This window comes from Trichogramma pretiosum, unplaced genomic scaffold (genome assembly GCF_000599845.2).
Source record: "Trichogramma pretiosum strain Unisexual culture from Peru unplaced genomic scaffold, Tpre_2.0 scaffold41, whole genome shotgun sequence".
Taxonomy (NCBI): Eukaryota; Metazoa; Arthropoda; class Insecta; order Hymenoptera; family Trichogrammatidae; genus Trichogramma; species Trichogramma pretiosum.
Window position 1 is genome coordinate 86,911 of NW_019640824.1, and position 19,181 is coordinate 106,091.

General features: G+C 47.0%; 1 protein-coding gene across 2 annotated transcripts in view; it reads left to right on the forward strand.

Moving 5' to 3' along the window:
- Positions 1–19,181, forward strand: part of LOC106656595 (protein crumbs) — a 61,259-nt gene that overhangs the window by 38,427 nt on the left and 3,651 nt on the right. The window contains exons 2-8 of one of the 2 annotated variants that reach the window (XM_023463285.1): positions 9,784–10,343; positions 11,017–11,200; positions 12,063–12,260; positions 13,518–14,348; positions 15,152–16,752; positions 16,996–17,013; positions 17,091–19,125. In XM_023463285.1, coding sequence (XP_023319053.1) covers positions 9,784–10,343; positions 11,017–11,200; positions 12,063–12,260; positions 13,518–14,348; positions 15,152–16,752; positions 16,996–17,013; positions 17,091–19,125 — 5,427 coding nt within the window. The remainder of the gene's footprint in view (positions 1–9,783; positions 10,344–11,016; positions 11,201–12,062; positions 12,261–13,517; positions 14,349–15,151; positions 16,753–16,995; positions 17,014–17,090; positions 19,126–19,181) is intronic. The other variant, XM_023463286.1, reaches the window with a different exon arrangement.

Genomic DNA, 19,181 nt, shown 5'->3' on the forward strand with positions numbered 1-19,181 from the left:
CGAACAAGCTCGAGCGATTCTTTCTCCCGCGCGCAATTGAAACACGCGAAATTTTCTCCTCGTTATGTATAACTCGCGATGCAGCTTTTGTACGTTTGTATGGCAAGAAGATGATTATTTAGCATTAAAGAGCATATGTGCACTGTACGTGGGATGTATGGCAAGCCGTGCATTCGTTTGCTATCTTTTTATAATATGTATGTGTGTGTGGCAAGAAAGTCAAATAGTTCGAGAAAGTAATACACGAGTCGTTTAGGAGAACAATCGAAGCCCAATAACATTATATAGACAGCGAAGTCGCTCGAGCTTCGTTTGTGTTGCTTTTTTTGTTGTTGATCTTGCGACTGATGCTCCGTATACGAAAATCGTGTAGTAGGTCAAAGCCTCGTGTACATATAAGTATAAGAGAGTCTCGCGATTGACGTGAATCCTTCGGCATCATTGAGACGTTTTAGACGCCCCGCTTTCGGTCTACAGAAGAAAGCGCGAGTCAAAGCTCTTTCGAAATAATTGACAGCGTGGCGCGAGGCTCTGCTTTACATTATCGCGCGACTGTGAAGGGCATCGTTCTTTTCTCATCCCTTTCATTCCTTTTTTTTCCAATTATTTTGAAAGAAGATTTCGGTTCGGCTCACGTAGAGGCAGTGCAGGAATATGCGTCACAGGTACCCGCGCGTATGCTGCACCTATACCTATTGAATGCGAAGAATAGCGTTATTATTACCCGACGCTTGAACGCTTTTTGCAACTTTTTCGTGTAAACGGTATCCGATAAACGGATTCACTAATCATTGGAAAAATGTAGGAGTTCGTTCTCCAATTTCGAAGGATTACGTTTATCGCCACGATTTCTTAGTTGCTTAAGAAATTGCATGTTCTTTTTATGACATTAAAAAACTATTATCGCTTGAGATATTAATTTTCTTGTGTTTCAATAGATCTGCCTATAATTTGTGAAATAGCTTACTTTCTTTCATCGTGCCGTTCAAGCATTTTGACAAGCATTACGAGGATAAACAAAAGTCGTAATATCCTCATAAATATTATATATCTGCTCAACATTCTGCAACCAAAGTTTTTGCTGTATGGTACACGATACGGTACACTCCCGAGATAGAGAGAGAGAGAGAGAGAGAGAGAGCGAAGAGTTGAAACCTTTCTCTCAAAGGGCTCGACTCCGGAGAGACGCGCATTTATTATGAATGTACATCGCGTCAAGGCGGCTCCTCGTCGTCGACTCCTTCGCGCGCATATCGTGCATATAAATATGCGTACGTACGCGCGTACACAATGTATTATAATATGCTCTCTGTTGGCATAAAATGTTTTCGTCCGCGCGCAGTGCACAGTATAAGACCGATGACGAGGCGCGCGCGCGCGACGAGTCCGATCGAATATTCAACTCGTACACGCTTTTAATAATAATACGCGTACATATGCACGAATGTCTTTGTCTTTTTTCGCTCTCTTTCTATATACTATAGACGAGCTCGAAGCAGCGTCTCCTTTAAAAAATATGCATAATTTAGCCCGTAATTGCAATTTCACTCGGGTAAGCAAAAAACGAGTCTCCGCCGTTTCGCGAATATAGAAATGCGTGTCGTCGCAATTTTTTTTTCGAGTATAGCAACGCAGCGTTATATATAAAAATAATGCGACTTTACGCTCATGGCACTCTCAGGTGATTCGACCCGCGGTGTCACGTGAGAAAATGCGCTGCCTCTCGCTGTGCGCTTCTATGCAGCAGCGCACCGAGCCCTGGAATGCCGCGAGTTTCCGGTGTCGCGTGCGCGCGCCGAGCTATAATACTATAATACGTAGCTGCTTCTGCCCCAGAGCGCAGTTCCATTCAGCGATTTAATTGCTCGCTGTACAGCGGGCCACGACGATGCGATGATTGCGCACCATATAGCTCTAGAAAGAGTGAGAGAGAGAGAGAGACTCTTACTCGATGAGCCTACATACCCATTGCGAAATTGTGTATTATAAATCGAGAGTCGAGCGCGCGCCGCATTATTATATCGAGAGCGTGAGAGATTCTGCGGCTGTATTATACTTTTTTTTGTCTTCTATCATCGCGTCGTACTGCGGACAAATTAGGCTTCGCTGGCGACGATGGTGCACGTAAAATGTATATAGAATTAAGTGCAGAGTTTCCAGTTGTGTACCATAAATAACTATTATAAATTAAATGGATGACAAATTCATCGGTGAAAACGCGTACTTTTAACTTAATTAATGCTTTCTAGCGGCACACGGGGGGACATTATTGTAAAAGCGCTTGCACTTATTTAGCGCGCGCTTAGAACGCGCGGCCGAAAGAGCGAAAGTTTATAAAGCCATGGCTTAATTATTTACGAACCTTTCGAATCGACACCGAGAGAGCATGGCCTTTTATACTTTATGCCTTTATACAGAGATGGAATAATTTATCGGTCGTTAAATTCGGTTCGAATGCTCGCGCGCGGGTCGTGATAGGCAGAGAGCCGCGCGCGAGATGCGCCTCTTTCGATAACTATAAACGAGGGATTCGTAATAAACCTGCTGTGTATGTACCCAATGTATAATCTATAAGAAACGATGGCCTACCTATATGCACACGACAAAGGTAAATCAATTCACCTTCCTTGAGCTAGCCTATCGTATTAGCGTATATAAACAATAAAGCGCCCGATGTGCACATTCCGAGCTAAAGAGTATGTATATTGAACGACTCGAAGTGCTATGGGGCGCTTTAAAACTGGCGAAGGCTTTTTATTTGTATATGTGTATGTATATACGTGCAACGGTACGGTAAACTTACACATAGATATATAATATATGCTTTATAGCGGATGGACAAAGTGTCCCTTTTAAGTCTCCGGGACGCGACGACGTTGATCGATGATAGATAAAATCGAAGTATCTATACTGCGCCGGTATTTATTATACGAGCGATATAAATCTTTGCGATCGTGCGGTAAAAGCTCCAATACGATATCGGGAAAATCTGTGTACTTGTATCGCGTGCATCGAAGAATAAATAAATGGACGATAATTTTACAATCCCCTGCGCTAATTGGAAAATTGAAAGAGTCTCGTGAAGGCGCATCGACGATTTTAGCGGTACATTTGCGTTGTTTTTTCTTCTCGCTGATCGTAGCGTACTTATTAAACACGCGGTGACATGCAATAGTTGATACACGTATGCGCTCACTGTGGTGAGTTCAACGCTTGGAGATACTATATGCGGCATCTTTTTCTCTTCTTTGGCCGCATGCAGACTGCAACTTAAGCAGAAATATAAACAGACGCACGAAACGACGAGCCTGTTGCGCTTGGACAGCAACTGTATGCATGCATATGTGTCATTCTCCTGTAGCTTTTTTAAAAAAAATCCTGACTATCAAAATGTGTGAAAAAATATGTTATTCAACAAGACCCTATACAATTTTTTTTTTTTTTTAAAGTTTTATAAATCAAAAATTAAAAATCTTGGGTTTTAACATAAAGAGCTTAGGCACCGTCATTTTTAAATTTTGGCGGCGCCTACGATCGTGAAATCGCTCATAGCTCTGCGCACCTGTACTTTCTATTTGATTCTGAAATGGAGGCGGTAGTACGAAGTTACGACTCGGATTTTAACACGTGTTGCGTTTTAGCCTCATCTCGGTCTCAGTGCTTAATATAGATCGTAATAAGCGTACTGTATTGCATGTATCGACAGTACACTTTAGGACAGCACAGCGTATAAAACGGAGGAAGACTTCATCAACGACATAAAGTGATTTTTATGTGAATTCACATCAAAAAGAACAAATATTTCAACTTTTTTAAAACGATTTTATTTGTGTTTGTGTGTGTGTGCGCGCACGTAGAACGATAGACATGTTGTTCAGTGATTTCCAAGAAAAACTACGCAGTCGTTGTAGTAAGCTAGAAAATATATACAAAATTAATAAGTTACGAGCAAGTGTCAATTGGGAGGTCGAAGAGGGGCGACATATATTTATCCTTCGATTTGACCCCAGATTACTCACCAACGATGATCGCACCGAAGTAGATCTTCGACAAATTTTTTCGCTCCAAGAAATTGATCTTTTACTCTCGGACTGCGTCAATTACTCGTGTCGAGGTCGGAATAATTATCACGGAAGAACACTGATCCAGTACCTCGCTCGCAGCGACTACGAGGACAAACCCGACGTCGAGGCAGCAGCGCCGTTGCTGCGCACCACCGCGCTTCATCACGCGGCCCGACAAGACTACCTCGTCGTCGTGCGCGATTTGTTCGATATTTATCGCGACTTTACCATGAATTACACCGACGAATTCGGATTGTCGCACTTCCACGTGGCCTGCATGGCAGGCTGCAAAGATCTCGTCGCGAAATTCCTCGAGCTCGGACGGGTGGATCCCAATTGCCGCGGCAACGTAACGGGCGACTCGCCGCTACACTTGGCTCTGCTTCACGGCCGCGACGAGGTGACCGAGTTGCTGATGAGGAGCGGCGCTGATCCGCGCTCGACCAACGAGAATGGATTGACTCCTCTGCACGTGGCTTGCAAGAGAGATCTCGATGATAATTTGCTGGAGATATTATTCAGGCTGAGTGACGAATTGGGTTATACTTTGCAAGTCGATGCCGTGGACAAGTTTGGCTGCACGCCGCTACACTATGCGGTGGAAGGCCGCTGGAAGTCTGTCCGAGCGCTGCTGATGAGAGGCGCCGACCCGACTTTGGTCAACAATGAAGGACTCACTCCTCTACACATTATTTGCCAGAGAAAACACTACGAAGACTTGCTAAACCCATTTTTCGAGATCTGCAACGAAAAACATCATCTGGTGCAGGTCAATGCCCGGGACAAGTTTGACCGGACACCACTGCATTACGCTGTGGCGAATCTTTTGCCACGCGCGATCGATCAACTCTTTTATCGTGGTGCTGATCTGTCTGACTTCGTTTTCCCCACGGAGGCTCACTTCGTCGAGAGACTCGAACTGGCAAAGGACTATGAATTTTTTAATTTTAAACTGAGACTAGCAGCTGGTGCTCTGGCTGTCGCCGAACGCCTTGAGAAACAAGGCTATGAGCTGGACCAAAGCGACGCAATGACGATCGTAAAATTATTCACCAAGTATGGATTGTTCGAGAAATCATGGAATCTTGAAGAATCTTGGTACGAAAGTACTTGGTTTACGAGCAAAGCGAAAAATGTGAAGATAATTCCTAATAATGATCTGTCGCTCTACGACTTGATTCAATTGCGACCAAAAGAGGCGGAAAAACGAGTCGCACTCACAGACTATTTCCTTTTAGCGCACACGTTCCAACTGAGAAGTGGGCACCGAAAAAAATTTATCGAGGCTTGTGTTCTGTATCTGTGCGAAATATTATCGAGAAGATTTTTCCGACGATGGTCATTGTATCCCTTGTATGAGCTTATCCACTATCGACTACCAATTCTCTGCTGTGAGATGATCATCGACCAGCTGATGAGCAAAGATTTATATCATATTTGCGTGGCAGCTGCAAGCCAAAGCACGGCGTAGCATTTTTTCAGAATAGTTTGATGTTTGATGTTATTAAATTTTTCATGGATTTATAATATAAAATTATAAAAAGTAAATCAATTAAATTGTTTGAATGTCAGTACTTTTTTCTAAAATCTTTACGATTTTCCAACTTGAAAACGAATGACACTAAGCAAAAAAGTGAAAAGAATAAAAGATTTAAATCACAACTTACCAAAACAATTGTTAGAAAAACACATTTTTTTACCTTTTTCAATTGATATAACCCCTGAAAACGAATTGGAGGTCTAAACTTTTATGAAAACCCTTCTTTCACGTTGATGTATATTTTTTTTTTCAAAATTACCCATGTGTGTACCAAGGTACTATACATGGGTATTCTTCGGGTGACTAATGACTCTGACGCCTTGTGTCATTTACAACCTATATCTTTCTCTCTCTTTTGCAACTCTCGTTCGCTGCCGAGTCCTTCTTCGCTCGCGTCGAACAAAAATATATCCTGAAAGTAATTTCAGGGAACGGCTCTTACACTTCTGCGGTTATCGTGTGCGTACGAAGCTTCCACGCATCAGGAAATGAATATACACGCTAAGAATTCACGTGTGCGTGTTACAAACGAGTGATTTCGAAACATTTTCAAACTATCAACGTTAAAATATTTTTTTAATTTTATTGAACACTTTTATATTATCAAAGTAAAAATTATTTCGGTTTATTATGACATTATCGCATGAAATGTAAACAACATTCAAATGGGTTTTTCGAGTGCTTTTGGCGTATGACATTAAAAACATAAGTTTCTTTGATACTATGGCTACACGATATACTAAATATTTTAAATGATCAATACCAATGCAACTATTATTTACTATATCTTCAAGTACAAGAATAGAAATTTTCCTTTTCAATTTCGTTCGGTTCCCAACGAAATCGACTCTTTAATTTTCCGTTATCAAACTCATCATCTCCGCCGTATGATGGTATTCTGATGCAATAAAATGGTCCATATTATACTAACACCGTGTGCCACGCGCTGCAGCTCGTAATAAATGCAGCTATCGCAATTTGCGCGGTAATTTAGATTCACACGTGATGCGCAATGCTATGCAAAATTTTTCTCAGTGTCTACCTAGTATGAGTATGACAAAAAGCGATCGTATATTTTAATAAGAGTTAAACATTAAAAAAAAAATATTCCGATAGACTTCCACGTACAGCACCCTAATCCTGTAAATAGAAAAAAAAAGTTTCTACTTGAAGAGATATTGATGGACGTTTCATTTTTTATGTCTCCATTATATGAGTTTCAGCCTTACCCCTCGTATGTAATATACAATAAACGTGCTAGCCTGCGTCGTCCTGTCTCAGCAAGTTCGCGACTTTTCAAACGACGATGATCGCGTGTCTCGCGCGAAAAGTGCCTTTCAAGATTTGTCTCCCTCTGTCTTTCTCTCCTCTGTCTAACCGCGTGCTTGTGTGCGCGTATACATGTTATGAGCTTTGTGCGCACGACAGCTCTCAAAAGGCGTACACGTACAATAAATTATTCTAAAACAGAAATTCAAAGTAGCTCGTAATATATCGGCGAGTCGTTAATTCCGCGCGACTTATGTACGCGCGCAAAAAGTGCGTCGAAAAATTCATAAAAAATGAGTATCCATACAGCATTTACTTGGAAAAAGATCCGAGATTTCAACGCAGGCACTTATAGTACGCATTATACCCGCGAATACACAGACACACGTGAAAAAAAAATGTAACGGTGAATTGGGCTTCCGATGCATACAGCGGCAGGTAGCAGCTCTTCGGTGGCGAGCGATGCGCTGGAACGGAAGTTTCGCATCCGCTGCTATACACCTATACCTCGTTATAATATTGCCGCGCTGACTCTTGGTATATATATGCCTGCTGCTGCTGTTAATACGCACGCATCTCTTTTTCTTTCGTCCGCGAATGCACCGATGATAATGGCGTACGCGATTGCGGCAACGCGAACGATAAAGATGCATTTTGAAATATTTTTTTTCTTATAATAAAAAAAAAGGAGCTCCGTGCAAGCGGCTCCTATAATTCTCTGATAAGACGCCGGCGTATATATGGGATCATATTACTCTTCTATTGTATCTTATCTGTTTACTCGAGCGAGCCATCTCATCCTGCCGACTTTACAGCAGGTATAAAAGCAGTAGCGGCGGCCGCGCGTGTGCTAATCCTCGAGCGCAAATCCTCTATCCGCGCAAAGCAGCTATAGCGCACCAATTAACGTTTCGTCGATTTTACACACGCTCGGATGTAGATTTTTCATCGGGATATCGACGTATACAGAGATCCTCGTAACCGCGGCCTTTTCAATCTTTACCTATTGCGTATATTGCGTATATCGTAGTTTGAATTATAATTAACGTCGAATTTTCGTTCGAGATCGAACAATTTTTTTTTTTTTTACGCAACTTACTCGCGCACACGGAGTGAAAACCGGATGCAACGATTCTATGTGTAAGCGTGTATCCATCGCCCACACACGTACACGACGCAAAGGCTTTATTGAAAATCTACGATAAATCAGAAGTACGATGTATAGGATAATGCATTCGAGCCGTTGCTGCGTTGCTGCAGTAGTTCTATCATACATTATGTGTACTCGCGCACGCAGAGACAGACACACACACACACACGCATATGACACAAGCTTCACTGCGTGCGCGAAACGTATCATTTTCCTTTCCTCCTTTTCCTCGGTGGCTCTATGTACGACGGTGCGCGTTTTATACATATATACACGTATGTATATTTATATGTGTTATTGCGCGTAAATCGCAACGTCGCATTTCCACAAGGTGCACTTTTAAAACGCGCATAATGTATGTGCGTGCCCGTACGTACACGCGTACAGAACTCCATAGCGCGACTCGTTCATGCATAATTCATCATTTTACCTTTTCCGAGTATCGAGATGCGCGCGCGTAGGTAGACGACGAGCGTATCGCGCGCAAAGCTCCTTTTCCTTTTTTTCCCTTTTCTTTCGTTCTCTCTTTGCATGCGAGAGAGCGAGAGAGAGAGAGAGAGAGAGAGAGAGAGAGAGCTCAACAGTGCGTAGATATGTATATGAGACAAAATGTGTCTTCTTTCGCCCGTTCGGTTTGCGTTATAAGATATTTTGACGCGCGACGCTGCGCGTCTTTTCTCTGTATTGTTTTTTTTATAATAAGTATACGGTGAAGAAAACGAGATGAATATTGCGTTACATATTATCGTTTGAGCGGACAAAGATGAATTATTGAATGGCAGCTGGACAGCTCTGACATAATTTTTCAGAGAGTATACAGCTGAATGACAGGTAGCCTAGTACCGAGAAGAAACCAGCGTCTTTTTTTTCCGTTGTCTAATACCTCGAGCTCACAAGCGACTAAACATGTGTTCTCGAAGCTCGCGACCACTTCGCTCGCCTCATTTCTTTTTCTTTTTTTTTCTTTTTCCAAGCGAGAGAGAAAGTAAATTGGGTTGCGTGTATTTGTTATCGCATTACGTGTGTATAGCGCTTTATCGAGTGCTCCTATTGTTGACGTTTATGTACCAGGTTGCGCGGACTTTGAGTCTAACGCATGTACAGTAGATTGGATTGTATCTGTACAGTGTTTACCTTCGCTCTTTTTTTTTTTTTTGTAATCATATTTACTGCTCTATACGCGCGGACGGATGCGTTTTTATCGTTCGGTTCACGATACACGAACAACAACTCGCACACACACACAATCGTGTCGTTTTACGCGGCGTGCGGACGGAGCAAAGAAATTTACGAGGAGGACAAGAGAAAAAAAAATGAAATTGATATTTTTTATGGGCGCGCACATAGCGTTTTGTGTGGCTGTTGCTGCTGCTGCTGCTGCTGCTGCCCCAAAGGGCCGCACGAGCCTGCAGCAAGGGAAGCTTTGGTGTTTATAAATATAGTATCGCGGAGGCGGCCGCGGGGGACAAGAGTAAGCGTTATTTAAGTTTGTCGAGCGAGGTACTGCCGTGGAGCAAGGATATTAGCCAGTGTCATATTGATCCAACATAGCGATGAGTCATAAAAAAAAATAATAATACTCAACTGGTCCTTTTTTATAGCCTTTAACGCGTAACTGTTGTAATACAAGTAATAACGGTCTCGCTCGCTCTCTCACTAATTTTTTTTTCCGGAGAATTGCGCTTTTATTGAAAAAAAATACACCCATAAAGACCAATAAATATCACCTGACTCAACCCGAATTCTTTGTAATTTTACAGCTCTGCTGACGGCGCTACTGCTGCTGCTCGATTGCCGAACGAGTCATGGGGCACCGCAAGAGGCCAGCAACACCAACAACATCGGCGGCCGCAGCAACTCGTTGCCGCTCGACGATCTGCCGATCATCAGCGCCCCCGGCAACAGCATATACCGTCCGATCACGCCCGCGCCCAACTCGGCGACGGCCACGACGACCACGAGCACGACGATCTCGTCGCCGTCCACGTCCACGTCCACGTCCTCCTCTTACGTGTCTCAACGCGAGGCCTACTTCGACGGCTCGGCCAAGCTGCAGCTGCGCAGCTTCGTCTCGGTGCATCGACACAGCGGCCTGAGCTTCCGCACCTGCGAGCCCGGCCGACTGTTCGAGCAGAAGATCGAGCCCAATGACTCGATCGGGCTGCACGTCGACCACGAGGGTCTGGTCTTCATAGCCAGGGTGCAGGGGCGCAGACTCGAGGGCCGACTGAACGCCAAGCTGCTCGACAACGTCTGGCACAACGTCAATCTGTTCTTCAGGCTGGGCAATCTCACCCTCAGTGCTGCTGGTCACGCACAGGTAATGTGTATAACGACACGATCGAGAACAGGAGGCTTTCAGCGTCGCGCGAGTATTTTTGACGAGCAATGATATGAAACATCCTTGAAATTCAAGACTAAAATCGAGATTGAAATTTTTGTCTTTTGATGCGCTAACGAACTTTGATAATTATTCATTCGGGTCCTTGAAATACGAGGAACGCGGAAACAATCAAAATTTTTAATGTATTTTTTCTATAGCGAATATTACTATTTCATTTTATGTTTTATATAAAAATTTTCGCTGACTGTTAACTTGATTTTGGGAATCAAATACCAAAGAAAAATAAAAGGAAAAAGCCATTTAAATAGCAATCGTGGAGTATACTCAAAATTAAATCTTAAATCTTAAAGGTGAAATTCCTATGTTTCCGAGGCGTTTTCTTAGGTTTAAAACATCCCCTTACAAGTTTTATACATTTAAATTACTTTGAAAAAAAATAGAAAAAATACTCATCAAAATTGTCATTTTTTCCGATGTATCTGATATTAATGAATAAATAATGAATCAACGTCAATATGCGTCAATTGCCAAACATTTCTACTGCGATTTTAGGTTCGAATTTAAAATATATTTTTTATAGAATTGTTCATATCATAATTATTTCATTATCACCATGATGTTTTTATTGAACATAATATTCACGCTGTAGATACTGGCCAACGCGACCTACAATTCGGACATATTAACTCTGCCCGACGAGAGCGACGCCAACGGTACTCTGATGGTCGGCGAGGGATTCCGTGGATGCATACTCCAAGGGCCTGGTATACTCTTCAACGAATCCATCAATACAAATGCGGTTTTCGGCGAATGTCCACTCGACGCGCGAGGATGTGAGTATTTTTTATCCTCTCTTTCTTTATGTATATACCTTCCGTGACTTCTTTTTTTTTCCTGGTCATAAGTGCAAAGTACTAATGTACTTCGCAGATCGTACGTAACGTTCGTGCGGGAATTTTTTTTTTTCTTAAATTTTTTTCGTTGAAAACTCGATGGAAATTTCGTCCGCTCGCTTACACATACCTTCGTTTTACTTTTTGCGTTATAACGATGGTAACGTTTGAAGCAACCAGAAAAAGTTCGTATATATATAATATGAAATCGATATAAAACTTTCTCGCGCCGCGGCTATATTGTAGCGCAAGTTCATTCTCTCGATTACGCGCGTTTTGCAGAGTGCAGTCTGCGGAGATCGTTAAACTCGAGATTTCTCGCGTTTATGCGGTTGCGTCACGAAAGTAATTCCTTCAGTTTTTTTTTGTTCTAAAAAAGAAAGAATGTTGAGAAAAAAAATCATGCTATTTTTTTTATAAGTATTATCGTAGACCAAAGCACTGAGTAGAATTTTATTGATTGAAATTTTTATTACATAGTTTACGTAATTTGTTTTGTTTTTTTTTATTTGACAAGCACTGTGTTGTTGTTATTTGTGTGTCTTCTGCACCACACGTATATTACATCTCTATTTTCTTTATTTTTATTTTCTGCAAAAATATACGAGCTCCAATAAAATAGGCTAGTTTACGTAAAAAGTTCTACATATTCTACGACATCGTTCCGCGAACAAATCGATTGACAATCGATATACATTACATATTAGGAAAAGGAGAGAATGAGAGACAGAAAACAGAAACAAACAAACAAACAAACAAAAAAAAAGAGAAAGAAAAACAACGAACGAACCTTGCCCCACAGGTGGTCATCAAGGGAGCGGAACGAGCGGCATCGCGGCACTGACCCCGTCGCCGCCGACGACGACGACGACGACAACCGACTGGTGCGAAACGTATCCCTGCTTGAGGGGCGGCACCTGCATCTCGAGGCCGGAGCCAACTCGCTACGAGTGTCAATGCTATCCACGTTACTCCGGCAACATTTGCCAAATCGATAACGGTAGAGAGCCAGCAATTGTTGCATATAGTTATTGAGCGAAAGGAAAATAATTAATCGCACGATGTATACGAATACACACACACGTTCGCGCATACAAAATATAACACGTATATGTTTGATGTACATAAAAAAAAAACTCGTTTTCACCTCTATCGTCATCGTCATCGACGTCGTGTAATCGTCACAATTACGACAGCTGTTCGTACAGATTTTTTTTTGGGATGTGTATGTAATTTGTGCAACGTGACGAAAGTCCGATGATCGTATCCGTACACGCGACGATTTCATTCATTTATTTAAGTATATGTGTGTGTCGCTTGCCTTGTATACAAGTAGTCTTATAGTTATTAATATCGCACGACAGTAGCTCTTGTAGACGCTTATAACGTAGTTTATAGTCAACCTTAGCTTGGAATTTCCTTGAAACCCTCTCAGCACACTGCAACTCCTTAATCATTCATCGAAACACTATCGCATGCCTCGTTGTATTATGTAGCGGTGAAAATCGAATCGAAACGGTTGCTTTTATATATACGTCGAATACAATACGCGGCGATGAAAGTCCGTCAACGCCGTAAATAACGATCCGTCCATTCATTCGGTAGCAGTATTTTCTCTATATCGACGTGCTCATTAACACCTGGCGTACTTTTATTTTTATTTTATACGTACGTGCCGAGCCGGAGACAGACGTACAGGCGCGCACAATCTCGCGCACACACACAATTGCTATTTTATAATTCCGAAAAACTTGTATTATATACGCGGCGCGAAGAAGCGGAAGACGATCGATCTTCTCTCGGTTATTCCGCTGCAGATTGGCATTGAGCTATTGCCGCGGCTTGCGTATATATACAATACTGTATACAGCGCATTTACATTCGAGAGTTCATTGCTCCGTTCTCGCACGCGTTCGCTTACCTTATACCACTAGCTTCTCGGCTTACAGTATAATACACGTGCCCGTCTACGATAGAGAAAGAGAATTTCGATGCAACTCTAAACTATGCCAAACACGCGCGCTCCGCGTGTTATATAGAGCTTGGATTCAAGTTTGACTTCATTGAATACCTACTCTCCTGCATGTATTGGTAGTTTGTACTTTGCAACCTTACGTTATCGACTCGCACCATCGCATTATATTTTATTTGATTTTTTTTTTCCACTAAAAACCGAAACGATCTCGAATCTGTTCTAATTTGATTTTACTCCTCGTCCCCCCCGTGTGTGTCTCTCGACGCCACACTATGTATATAGGCTCGCCGTGTCTGATGACGAACCTGTGCCAGAACGGCGCCACCTGCCACGAGGACTCGCGCGGCGACTACAGCTGCCAGTGCGCCCCCGGCTGGACGGGTCGTCGCTGCGACCAGCCCGCCACGGGCAACAACAATCACAGGCCCGTCGTAAGCGGGCCCTGCGATCTGCGGCCCTGCCGCAACGAGGCCAACTGCTACGAGAGCCCGGATCGCGGCGACTACACGTGCAGCTGTCGGGCCGGCTTCACGGGGCGCAACTGCGAGATCGACATCGACGACTGCCAGCCGAATCCGTGCCGCAATCACGGCAACTGCACCGACCGCGTGAACGGCTTCAGCTGCAGATGCGATCGCACCGGCTACACGGGCCGCGTCTGCGAGATCGACATCGACGAGTGCGTCAACAATCCCTGCCTCAACAAGGGCACCTGCTACAACAATTACGGCGGCTACCAGTGCGCCTGCCAGGCCGGCTTCGAGGGGCCCAACTGCGAGCACCACGTCAACGAGTGCCTCTCGCATCCCTGCAAGAACGGCGGCAACTGCATCGACGAGGTGGGCGGCTATCGCTGCAACTGCACGGGCACGGGCTTCGCCGGCGAGCACTGCGAACTGCCGCTGCGCGCCCACAACTGCGACGGCTGCCCCTCCAACGGCGTCTGCGTGCGCAATCATCTGGGCCAGCTGCAGTGCGCCTGCAAGTCCGGCTACGTAGGCGCGCCGCCCAACTGCACCTTCAATCATTGCGCCAGCAATCCCTGCGACAACGGCGGCACCTGCACCAACTTCAAGGACAGATACGAGTGCCAGTGCACGCCCGAGTGGAAAGGTAAGACATCGAAGCGATCTTTTATTCATTCATTCTCTCATCGCGCGCAAATTTTGCTCTCTCTCTCTCTCTCTCTCTCTCTCATTTAAATCGTGTACATACTGTATAACCATACACGATAAGGACCGCACTGCCAGTCGGTGAAGCCGAACTGGTGTCCGATCTGTCATCACGGCGGCACGTGCGTCGACACGAAGCAGGGCCCGGCCTGCAGCTGCACGCGCTTCTGGACCGGCCTGGAGTGCAAGGAGCCGATCACTTGTCTCAGCCATCGGCCCTGCAAGCGAGCCAAAGAGTGCCGCGATTTAGTGAGTTGTTACTCGCTCGCGATCGACAAGGATCGCGTGCAACTACTTGATATTCTGGAAAAACGTGCCGCAATGATCGAAAATTGTTACTTACTTTGCATTGCCGAAACAAGCCCACGGGCTACTACTGCGTCTGCGAGTCCGGATGGACCGGGCCCGAGTGTTCCATCGACATCGACGAATGCATGAGCGAGCCGTGTCTCAACGGTGGCATCTGCATCGATCAGCTCGACAATTATTACTGTCAATGTCTCTCCGGCTATGCCGGTAAAAAATTGTGATAATTTGCGCTTGAGCCCCCGTTTAGATAGCGTAGTATAAGTATGAAAAAAAATAAAAGACCCAACGAGCTTGTACAGAAGTTTCACGATAAGACGACAAATCGCTCCTCAACTATAGATGCTAGTTTTTTTTTTTTTTTGTAAATAAAATCATCGTTGATCGCGAATCGTCCCATCGATCGAAAACTAACTCGCCGCTGTTTTTTGCGCACAGGTAAAAGCTGCCAGATCAACGTGGACGAGTGCGACTCGCAGCCGTGCCAGAACGGCGGCACGTGCCAGGATCGGGCCAAGGGCTACTCGTGCCTCTGCCCGGCCGAGTTCGCCGGCGACAACTGCGAGCTGCCACTGGACGGCTGCGCGCGCAACCCCTGCAAGAACAACGCCACCTGCACCCTGAGCGCCAAGTCGAAGCGCGACTTCGTCTGCAAGTGTCCGGCCGGCTACGAGGGCAAGTTCTGCGACGTCGACGTCGACGAGTGCGTGGGCGTCAGCTGCCCGGACGGCCGCGTCTGCGTGGACGCCGTGGCCGGCTACGATTGCAAGTGCCCGGAGGGCACCCGCGAGCCCAACTGCGCGCCCGTGCCCGACCCGTGCGCCGCCGATCCCTGCGACAACGGCGTCTGCGTCAAGACCGACGACGCCAGTTACCGCTGCGAGTGTCCGCCCGGCTACGCGGGCCCGCAGTGCACCGACATCAACGAGTGCAAGGTCGAGGGCCTCTGCAACAACGGCATCTGCCTGAACACCAACGGTAGCTACGACTGCTTCTGCAGGCCCGGCTACTCGGGCGACCACTGCGAATTCGACATCGACGAATGCCTGTGCGCCCCCTGCCAGAACAACGCCACCTGCATCGACAAGATCAACGGCTACGAGTGCCGCTGTCCGCCCGGCTACGAGGGCAAGGTCTGCGCCCAGGACATCGACGAGTGCCACGACCAGCCCTGCCAGAACAACGCCACCTGCGTCAATCTCATAGCCAAGTACAGCTGCGAGTGCGCGCCCGGCTTCACCGGCCACGACTGCGAGATCAACATCGACGACTGCGCCGCAGGGCCCTGCAAGAACAACGGCCGCTGCATCGACGGCGTCAACTCGTTCGCCTGCGACTGCGACGACACCGGCTTCGAGGGCGACACGTGCGAGATCAACATCGACGACTGCGAGCCCCAGCCCTGCGAGAACGGGGCCACCTGCGTCGACGCCGTCAAGGACTACAACTGCACCTGCTGGGACGGCTACACGGGCAAGAACTGCGAGATCGACGTGAACGAGTGCGAGAACTCGCCGTGCCAGTACAACGGCACCTGCTTCGAGCGCTCCAACGTCAATCTCTACAAGGCCAACGTGAAGAATCGCCCGGCCGTCTTCAATCAGGAGTTCAGCTACGCCAACGCGAGCGGCTACGAGTGCGACTGCGTGCCCGGCGTCACCGGCAAGAACTGCGAGATCAACATCAACGAGTGCGAGAGCGACCCCTGCGTCCAGGGCCAGGGCCAGTGCATCGATCGCATCGGCGGCTACACGTGCGAGTGCGACGACGGCTTCGAGGGCGACATCTGCCAGGTCGACATCGACGAGTGCAAGCGCTACGAACCCTGCGAGCACGGCACCTGCTTCGATCGGCGCGCCGACTATCACTGCAGCTGCGACCCGCTCTACGGCGGCAAGAACTGCTCGGTGCTGCTGCAGGGCTGCCAGGGCAACGCCTGCATGAACAACGGCACCTGCTGGCCGTACCTCGTCGACGAGACCGAGCACAAGTTCAACTGCACCTGTCCCAATGGTTTTTACGGCGAAATCTGCGATAGGGTGAGTTTTTTGTCTTTGCTATGATAAGCGCATGAAAGTTCACGATAGCGGTGGAAGGTTTTAACTTTGGCTGTGATACAAATGCTCTTGATTATCAGAAATTTTTATCTATTATATATTTTATTAATGTCTAACGAATGCACTATTTATTTTACATTGCTTCTTAATAATGCGCACAAATGATAACACATTAACAACTGCACCTATTAAAAAAAAAACAAACAAACACATTAACAATAAAAGGCACTGGACGGTGATAAGGTACATTACCAGTAATATCCGCTTGGCGAGTACTCGTTCACAATTAAAGCGAAAAAACCTTTCTCTCGTAAATATAGGTAACGACGATGTCGCTGAGCGGCAGTTCATTGGTCACCGTGAACACTTCGCGCGAGGAAGGCTACGACATTCAATTCCGCTTCCGCACGACGCTGCCCAACGGCCTCCTGGCCATGGGCACCGGTCTGACCTACTACATTCTCGAGCTGTCCGGCGGCAAGCTGAATCTGCGCTCGAGCCTGCTGAACAAGTGGAACGGGGTGTTCATCGGTAGCGGACTCAACGACTCGAACTGGCAGAAGGTCTTCGTGGCCATCAACGCCACGCATCTCGTGCTGTCGGCCAACGAGGAGCAGACCATCTACCCGATCAATCTGAACGACGGCGCCAACGTCACCTACACGTCCTTCCCCACGACCTACATCGGCAGCACAGTGACGAATCTGCGCAAGCTGCCCAAGGGCTCGCCGTACTTCATCGGCTGCGCCGAGGACGTGATCATCAACGGCGAGTGGATCTACTCGGGCACCGCGTCCAAGCACGTGGAGATGCTCAACGTCGAGGCGGGCTGCCCGCGCGAGGAGCAGTGCACCCCCAACCCGTGCAAGAACAACGGCCACTGCACCGACTGCTGGCGCGACTTCTCCTGCAAGTGCGAGCGTCCGTTCCTCGGCCAGACCTGCCAGTACAACATGACCGCGGCGACCTTCGGCTACGAGGACATACGCGACGGTTACGTCACCGTGCGCGTCAACGATCAGGCGCGCAAAGCCGTGCGACAGATCGTCGACATCTCCATGTTCGTGCGCACGCGCGAGTCCACCGGGGACGTCTTCTACCTGGGCAGCGAAGCCGCCGATCCCAAGGAGAAGACCTTCATCGCTGCCCAGCTCGAGGGCGGTGAGCTGCTCGTGCGCATTCAGTTCAACGGCACCGAGGCCTACACGGTCGGCGGGGTCAAGCTCAACGACGGTAACAATCACCTCATACAGGTGGTGCGCAACGTCACCCTCGTCCAGGTGAAGATCAATGGCACGGAGTATTTCCGCAAGACTATCAGCGCCTCGGGACAGCTGAACGTCACCGTGCTGCATCTCGGTGGTCTTCCTCAAACGTCGAGATTCATCAGGCAGGTCGAGAGCCGCATGATGTCCGACGCCGCCATGCAGACTCAACCGCCGCACATGAACTTCAAGGGTATCATACAGGACGTGCAGATATCCAACGGCATTGACGTCATGGTGGTGGAGTTTTATCCGCTCAAGACCAAGGACATACCGGTCCTCGTGCAATTCGGCAACGTCACCTTCGACCACGAGAAGGTGCTCGAGGGCGTCATTTCCGACAACGTCTGCGCGTCCAGTCCCTGTCATCACAACGGCACGTGCCACGTGACCTGGAACGATTTCTGGTGTCAGTGTCCGCGCGGCTATACCGGCAAAACGTGCCAAGAGATGGAGTTCTGCCAGCTGCAAGACTGTCCCCAGGGCTCGCGCTGTCAGAATCTCGACGACGGCTACGAGTGCATCGCCAACGCCACCTTCGACGGGCTCACCACGGAGTTCACTTACGTTTACGGATTGAACGAGAATCTGATGACCGAGAACAACACGGAGACGGCGATCGATCAGATCAGAATCGATTACAGATCCAACAACGGCGGCACCCTGATGCACATGGCGGCCGAGAGCGGCGACAATCACTTCACCGTCTCGGTCTATCAGGACTCGATCGTGGTAACGTGGAAATTGCAAGTAAGCGGCTCGTTGGCCTTCGGCAAGCCGCAACCCGATGGCAATTGGACGACGGTGATGATCAAGCTGAAGAACAACTCGATCGAGGCTCTGTACGAGAACGCCGGCGACGACGTTCAACCGCAGACCAGCGACGGTTTCAATTACGACGCTTGGTACGATCTATTGAGCCACGGCACGATCACTCTTGGAGCGATGCGGACGCCCGTTTCTAACATCGATATGTACAAAACTATCGGGGAGGAAAGGCATATCAGCAGAGACAGCATTATGGCGAACTCGGTCGAGCTCGCGGAAAGGAAGCTAACGACTGCGGCACCACCGAAAACTCTGATGTCAGGTAAAAATCGTAAAAAAATATCTTCATCCGCGCGAACTTTGGGACTCATTAATTCT